At 41.0% G+C, this 8,439-nt stretch overlaps 1 protein-coding gene across 3 annotated transcripts in view; it reads left to right on the forward strand.

Annotated features, from left to right (window-relative positions):
* GPSM2 (G protein signaling modulator 2) overlaps nt 1–8,439 on the forward strand; it is a 35,261-nt gene that overhangs the window by 26,101 nt on the left and 721 nt on the right. For 2 of the 3 annotated variants that reach the window (XM_079981388.1, XM_079981389.1), the window contains 6 exons: nt 1,114–1,222; nt 1,507–1,636; nt 2,979–3,049; nt 5,007–5,180; nt 5,704–5,854; nt 5,941–6,158. In XM_079981388.1, coding sequence (XP_079837514.1) covers nt 1,114–1,222; nt 1,507–1,636; nt 2,979–3,049; nt 5,007–5,180; nt 5,704–5,854; nt 5,941–6,158 — 853 coding nt within the window. The remainder of the gene's footprint in view (nt 1–1,113; nt 1,223–1,506; nt 1,637–2,978; nt 3,050–5,006; nt 5,181–5,703; nt 5,855–5,940; nt 6,159–8,439) is intronic. The other variant, XM_079981390.1, reaches the window with a different exon arrangement.

Here is an 8,439-nt window from a genome sequence, read left to right on the forward strand (position 1 = left end):
GAGGACAGGGCACACGACTCTCTGCCCCTTCTTTCCTTTAGCTAAAGTAAACCTGAACACTCAATAAAAGTAACCCCTGCAACTGGAATGTCAGCAGGGGTGTGGGGGCTTTCCAGTGATTTACACTGTCTTGTCACATGTACAGCTTCTCCCTTTTGGGCAGAAGTCATGGGTGTGTCCAAAGTGCAGTGAGCTCCTGGTTCTCTTGGAACAAGCTTGTTCCCTTGAAGCTAAGGTGGCAGACCAGGAAAGCTAAGAGAGGCAGAAAACTGTGGGTGAGACGTGCAGGTATACTATAGTTGTGTCCCACTCCCACACTGAGAGCTGTCCTGCTATCAGGGAGAATGAGGATTTCTGGGAAGGAGAGTGTCAGAAGAAGAGGAAAACATTTCCTTAGAATGGACCCATTCCTTGTTATGCCTGCATGCTCAGGATGCTTTTTTGGGTGGGGAGTGAAGAAAGTGGATGGAGAAAAGTGTTTCTCCCTCTTTGATAACACTAGAATTGAATGTTGGGAGATTAAGGCAGATAAAAGAAAGTCCTTCTTCACACAGCACATAAACTAGTTAAACTATGGAAATTGCTCCCACAGGAGGCAGTGATGACCACCAACTTCAAAAGATTAGACAAGATTCATGGGGGGTAGGGCTATCAATGGCTACTAGCCAAGAAGGTTATACATGGTTAGAGGCAGTAATGGTTCTGAATACCAGTTACTGGGAACTGCAGGAGTGAATGTTATTGTGTTCAGATCCTGATTAAAGGTTTCCCACAGCTGGCTAGCAAGAACAGGATGCTGGACTAGATAGGATTGGCTTGATGCATCAGGCTCTTATGTTCTTACTTGTTCTTGGCCGATAGTGGTTTGTTTAAATGAAACATGATCTCTGGTTCAGACATAAAGCTAAGCCAAGGATCATGATTTGTTTCTCACATGTGCTAGTGGGGAGTACAAAGTGGCACAGACCAGTGCATTAGCATTGAACTATTAACTGGTTTACTGTGGCATATGAACTGACTAGTATAGGAATGGGTCCTTACTGGTTTAAGTCAGTTAGAAAGCTAATGTATGGAGCATTTAATAAGTGTCATTGCTGTTGAACTGTGTTTCAGAATTGGTGAAGGAAGAGCATGCTGGAGTTTGGGGAATGCATACACAGCCCTGGGGAACCACGAACAAGCTATGCACTATGCCGAAAAGCATTTAGACATTTCGAGAGAGGTATGTGGTCATATTACAAGTTGTTTGTGGTATACTCTTTTTATAAAAATAAGTATGCATAAACAGTGGAACCTCGGTTTTCGAATGTAATCCGTTCCGGAAGACGGTTCGAGTTTCAAAATGTTTGAAAACCGAAACTTAGTACTGAAGCCTCAATACAACAAGGAAACTCAAAATGGAAGCCGCCTCAGAAGTTCAAGGACTGGGGTTTACATAATTATTGATAGTGTATACAGGAACTTGTTCAGTGGGGGTATGAAATTACGAAATGCTTTTGATTGCAGGTGGGAGATAAAACTGGAGAATTAACAGCTAAACTTAACCTCTCAGATCTACAAATGGTGCTTGGCCTAAGTTTCAGCACAAACAGTTCAATGATGACAGAAAATCGAATTCTAGATCATAGTGTGAATGGTAAGTATAAACTTCCATGATTATGTATTAAGATTTATCTTAATTAATCTTCAACACTCATAGATATGCTGATATTTTGTGGGATATACTTCCCATTTTACCTGGGGAAATTATAAGACTCTGTATTTGCTTTTTTTAATAATAATTTTTATTGAGTTTACATTTTACCATAATCACATTCCATTACATAATCTCATAACCAAAGAACAATGCTCAAACTGAGCTTCCACTTCCCCCCATCCCACTCTCTGGCTTTCATAAATAATCACTTACATCTCAGCATTTCTATAACCACTTATTTACCTTTTCTCTTTCTGAATAAAATTTACCTCATTAAATGTAAACCAGCTCCCAATATTAGCATAACAAAATATTCCAACTCAAACCTACAAATGTTTTCAAATGTTTACAATGTTCTTTCATATACTGTATAAATTTACTCATCCTTTTCAAACAGTTCATTGTGCTGATTTCGGATCCTCCCCGTCAGCTTTGCCAATTCTGCATATTCCATCATCTTAGTCTGCCATTCTTCCAATGTTGGAAGTTCCCGCTGCTTCCATTGTGTATTTGCAATGCAGTGGGGGGGGGGGGATTGCAATCCTTAATCTTCAATACTGGGTCTGTTCTTGTATTCTGGTTTTAGAAACCATTTTTTTAAAAACCACAAGCCATTTTTCTTTTATAAGCACACCTATACAGTGGAGTCCCTCAGCAGAACTAGGAGATAATTATAGGTGATTTCCCTGGTCTGGTTCCCCCCCCCCCCACTGAAATCCACTGTAGAGCACCCCTCAGCTCCAACATCACACACATATCTCAAAGTACCCTAAATATCTGAAAGACTGCCTCATTCCTTACAGACCCTGCTGAGATTAGCAGAGGGGGTCCTCTTGGTAGTTCCTCCACAATCTGAGGCTTGGGGTGGCGGCAGCCTGTGACAGGGCATTCTCTGTGGTGGCCGCTAAGCTGTGGAACTCCCCACTGAGTTGTATCTGGCAACTTCATTATACAGCTTTCAGAGAGTGCTGAAGCTGCACCTTGGATTTTGACGCTTGAGGTTTATGTTTTTAGGAGCCACTTTATATTTATGGTTCTAAGTCATTCCAAGTTGTTTTTATATTATGCTGTAACCTGCTTTGGGACCTTCAGGTGAAAGTGGGAAATAAATACATAATTTGATAAAATCTTACCTTGCATGTAGGTGAGTTCTAATTCAATTATTAGTCTCAAGTAGTAATGATCTTTGTTGGTCATTAGACTTTAAAAGGTCCAGGTAATTTACCCTCATTGTACTTGTTATGAAGCTTTCCTTCAAAATAAACTATTTTTCTGTCTTAAGGTGCAAGACCCCGAGTAGGACGCCGCCATAGTATGGAAAACATGGAACTTATGAAGCTTACTCCTGAAAAGGTTGGTGACTGGCTGAACATATTTCATGGGTTGGACTACATTAGCTCCCACTGATTTTACAGGAAATGGAATTCAGCTAGGCATTATTAACTTAACATTAGTCTTAATTGTCATTCAAGCTATAGGGAGAGGGGATGTGGAGGTTGGGGCACTCCCATCTACGCGCCTGCACAGTGCTGACCTGCCTGCTGCTTTGTCCCCCTCTCTTTCCTGGTGAGTGGTGGGGGGGGTCAGGTCTCTGGCAGCAGTGCTCCTCACTGACCAGTCCTCTGCAGTGGCAACTACCTTTGGATGTTAGACTAGCCAGAACAAGTTATGCACGAAGTGATTTTGGTCAAAAATGGGAAAATCAAAATCTGTATTTTTAAGTGTTTCTGATTGATTGTGAATCTGGCAATAAATGGCACCACTTGTGTGTGCATCTATAGCCTTCTCCCCCTCCCCTGAGGTTGTCAATACCTTATGCTGTATTTGATGTTTATGATCTGTAGACCAAATCAGCTGAACTGAAGCAGAGATTTAGTTGATTGACTACATATCAGGGCTAGAAAATATTATTCTTCCCTTTGTCTTGAGTACTGTGGGTTATTTATTAAGCCATTGTTTACAGAAGATGACTACATGGAAATACCAGAAATAGCACTGAAAGAGAGAGAAGATATATGAGTTTCAGTACTAAGGGTAATAATGTTTGGTTCTGTAATTGAGGCATGCTACTGGAAATGAAGGTTACACAAGTATATCCTAAGCAAGATGGAATAATGACTGATTTCTGTGCAGTGTGATGTTCTGAGTTTCTTTCCAAGGTTTGGTTCACACATCACAATGAGCTTTAATGTTCTATTGTCAATGTGCAGATCACTCAATCCAGGGATCCCTGTTTTTTGAGCAAAAAACTCAACATGATTTGGAAAGAATACTAAGCCAAGGGTTGTGATTTGTTGCTCCTGCTTACCAGCAGGGAGGAGCAAAAAACATTAAATGCAGCCAGTATATTGTTTTAAAATTATGAGGAGCAGCAGCTTTGCTGAGAAATGGGTAAAATGAATTCCAGGTTCACATTTTTAGGGTTGTTCACTGTGCTATTTCTAGTCATAGTAGACCCATTGAAATTAGTGACCATGGTTAAGTTTGGTCCATTAATTTCAGTAGGCCTACCCCAAGCAAAATTTCGTTGAATACCACCCTTAGTCTCCACACATGGGGAGTCAAAGGGTAGGAGAAAAAGTTAAAAATATAGAAGTTCATCTGTTGTTCCACTATCTCCTCTTTGCTTATGCTTCCTGCCACTCCTTGTGCCTCTACCCGCCCCCCCCCCCCATTTGCCTGGGCTCTCTCCTTTTTGCTGCACTTGATCTGTACACAGAAATGGGATATTTAAAAATTCAGAATACTTGTGTGTATCTGTAGTTCAGGAACAATCTAAGGAGGCAGAGCTAATTTAAGCAGGGAAAAAGTGATGTACAATTAGCATAATGAAGAAGGAATTGGCATCACTGCATGAACTTAATTTTAGGTCTTAAAAAGTTATCCTGGACAATTAGTTTAGCATAGCTAAATAATACCTGGGATCCATACTACTTAACTGAATGTAGTGCAGTGTCACAAAGAAACATTAAAAGTGGCAGTATCATGTCCCTGGGAAAATGTGAACACCCTCTTGCCCAAAATTTGCATGTCTATTATAGTGAAACAGGTTGTAGTGGATACCGCTTGTAATGTTCTAACTTGGAAGGCTGCGTAGAACTTCAAGAGTGTAGGATTTGTTGCCATAGCAGGCTTCTTCCTGTTTTGATATGAGGTATTTGAATTTTTCAAGCTGTGGAGATACTGACCCAAATTAAACCAGCCACTTCAGTGTTAGTAGTGTGAAAATTAAGGCAGGTAATATTTTGTGCCTGAATGAGAGACTTTATTCTGGATAGTTTCTTGATATACATTGTCCCTTGTTCTCTAGGTTCAGGACTGGAACAGTGAAATTCTGGCCAAACAGAAACCACTAGTTCCTAAACCTTCAGCAAAACTACACTTTGTAAATCGATTAAAAGGCAAAAAATACAAAAACATCACATCTTCTAAAGTGCTTCAGGATGCTAGTAATTCTATTGACCACCGACTAAGTTCACAGAAGGTATTTGTGGATAAATATTTAATTGCTTGAATGAAATTTTAAAATTATAGTTTGAACATCTTTTTAGAAGCATGTTGGTTTAACTTGTTTGCTTGAGTTAAAAAAAAAATCTTAGCAACATCATGATTAATGCTCATGATGAAGGTAATTCTAAGCATACTTCTTAGGAAGCACTTCTCATCAAGCTCAGTGGCTATTTTTTAAATAAGCATGGTTAGGATTTGGGTGGAAAAATCCATTTGAAAATTTTGTTGGGTTGGAGTGAGAACTAAACATTTGATTATAAAACCTGTATCAGCTGCTCAAATACTGTGCTGGCTTTGTTAGGATAGAAATCGATGCTAGCGTCTTAGCCTAAGTGTTGTTTTACTTCATAGGCTCTTCTTCCCTCCCTCTTTCCCATGCTATTTATTTGTGCATAGCTTTTTTTGTAACATGGGTAGAGGAAAAATCTCTCCTATTGTCTTCAAAAGTAACCAGTATAACTTTGGCCTGACTGTTTTTTTATCTGACTTCTTAAAAGAACAGCCCTGATGTGCCTGGAGATGAAGGGTTCTTTGACTTGCTAAGTCGATTTCAGAGCAACAGAATGGATGATCAACGGTATTGTTTCCAGGACAGGAACAGACTGGCAGTGACACCTTCTCCTGCACCGTCAAGAACATTGAAAAAATGTAACTAATTTTAAAATGTGTATAATTCCTACCTTCTGACAGAATAGAATAAAAGCAGCATAATTTTTTTCTTCATCTTTCTGCAGCCTTTTCTACGTCCATGGTCTCACCTCACACTGATGAATTTCTAGATCTTCTTGCTAGCTCTCAGAGTAGACGTCTAGATGATCAGCGAGCCAATGCCAGTGATTTACCAGGACTTCGTCTTAATCAGCGCAACAGTCAATCGGTCCTTGGCTGTTTGATGGCCAGTAGCAATAGTGAACCAGATGACGACTTCTTCGACATTTTGATAAAATATCAGGTAAGTCTTGTAAATGGTGCTCTGCATAGTATGTCATGTTTTGTGAAGGCCAGGAGGAAATAAACTTTATGCAGCATGATGGTGACATCTGGTTTCAGTGGGCTCTTCGATTAAAAAGTTAATGAATGCTCTCTGATAAATCTTAGCATTTTTAACAAAGCTCGTGGTGAGTCACCCTCAGATATATTCTTAAAATCCAATGGCCAAAATGCTGTAAGCAGATAAGGAATACTTGAACTCAACTTACAGGATTTATAAGCAATCTAATGTTGGTTGGATGAGAAATAAGCAGAACATGCTCTGACTTGAGAAAACAGCCCTCTGCACATTTCTCAGCTTCTGAACAGACTTTGCCTGACCCTCACAATTGCAGATTTCTTATGAAATTTCATTTTTTTCTCCCTGTTGAAATGACTATACATGTCACTAGAATTTTGTTTTAAAAGCCTGGATCGAAAGGCGTTTTCTCTATCAATATATCGGCCAATACTCTGGAGTCCCTTTGCCACCAGTGTGCCAAAGGAAAAACAAACTGGAGCCGGGCACTGGTGGCAGTTTCACACCACCAGGTGAAACAAACCATTGCACTCTGGCCATTGTACAACTGAGGGCAAAGCTAGCTTGTTCCTCCCTTGGCTGCCTGCCCTGCAGCGGAGAAGTCTAAGGGAGCCCCCACTCTGGCTCACACAAGGCAGAGACGTGGTGGGTGCTCTGCTAGACTTATCTGCTGAGGTGCAGGCAGCTGTGCACCCCAAAAGAGGTAGCCCACACAAGCCAAGGTGGTGGTGAGGCAGGCAATCTCTTTCTCCCAGCCCAACGGGAGCACTGCATCTTTACTCCCAGAGTGACCCACCACCCTGGGAGGAAAGACAGACCCCACCCACCAGGGCGAAGGTGGTCAGATGAGGGGTCTTATTGGGGCAATGCAGTACAAAAAAGTGTCCCGTGAGCTGGAGGGACATGGGGCTTGGTCAGCTGGGGGGGGGGGAGGTAAAGCCTTTGTGCCCCCCAGATGGGCAGCGCATGTTCTCTCCACACCAGGTGTTGGGGAGGGAGGGATTTACTCCTCCCCCAGCACTGGGAACAAGCTGCATTGACCCCAGTCCTGTGAGGTGAAACTGCCTCTGCTCCCCTCCCTTGTGGGCTGGGGTCAATGCAGCTTATTTCAACATCATGGTGAATTGCCAGACTGTAATGTTTGGCTGGTGATACATTGTAATATTGAAAACCTGACATCGGCCAGCCCTTCTTCCCAAGCATCTAACAACTAGCTGTGAATCCTGTGCAAGGGGAAAAAGTTATTTCAGTTGGAATAAAGTTCAGTTGGAATAAAGTGGAATAAAGCAAGTGATATTATTAAATTACCTAAAATGTGCAAAATATTTGCAGAATATCAAACACATTTCTTGACAAGGTGAAGGAGTGGCTAACATTTACAAAAAAATAATCTAGTGAAGGAGGCTTGGAGGGCAGTTCACGTCCCTCAGTATTCTTAAAATGGGTTCAGGAAGCTGACTTTGAAGTATATGCTCAAGCATACCTGAAAAGGTGTTCCTCTCTAATCTGGGCTAAGACCTTTGTATCCATTCATGGTTCACTTGGGTGGAGTTCACTGCTCTGGCTGAGAAGTGTGACAAAATGCAAGATGAGTCCTTTATTCTTCTAGCTGGCATCCATTCTTTTCCTGTATGGCAGATGCTGCATTGAGACAACCTCCCCACACCCATGGAAACATTGGCAGAGACTTACTGGATTAGAGACGTTAATATGCATCACAAACTTGTTCTAAGCAATATTTTCAATTTTAAGCTGACCCCCACCACCCAAAATGACAGGCTAGCTGCTATTGTTTATTGTACGTTATATTTATTATATGTGAAAAACCAATAAAAAGAATGAGAACAAGAACTCACCACATTGTTATCCATCAGTAACAATGGAGAATAGCATACTGATATGTTCAAAAACACATATCCTATCACTTAAGATTTTCCAAATGTTTCTAGCACTTGTTTTCCAAGTGTATTTGCTGTGGAAGTAAAATAGTTTTCCCAGGATTTTGGTCTACAAAATCTTTTAACCAGCTTCAATTTGGCCAACATCTTTCACCATGTTACCAAATAAAAACCCCCTGCCACAATTCTTTTCTTCCTTTGTCACTGGAGGAACAGACATAGTTGTGCTATATTACTGCTTCTCTGAGTGAATATTCAATCAGGACCACACAATGTATATGCTGTTTCTGCTGGGAAAGGACAGGAAACCATGGCTGACAATATTC

Source organism: Podarcis cretensis (assembly GCF_951804945.1).
Source record: "Podarcis cretensis genome assembly, chromosome: 6".
NCBI classification, from domain to species: domain Eukaryota; kingdom Metazoa; phylum Chordata; class Lepidosauria; order Squamata; family Lacertidae; genus Podarcis; species Podarcis cretensis.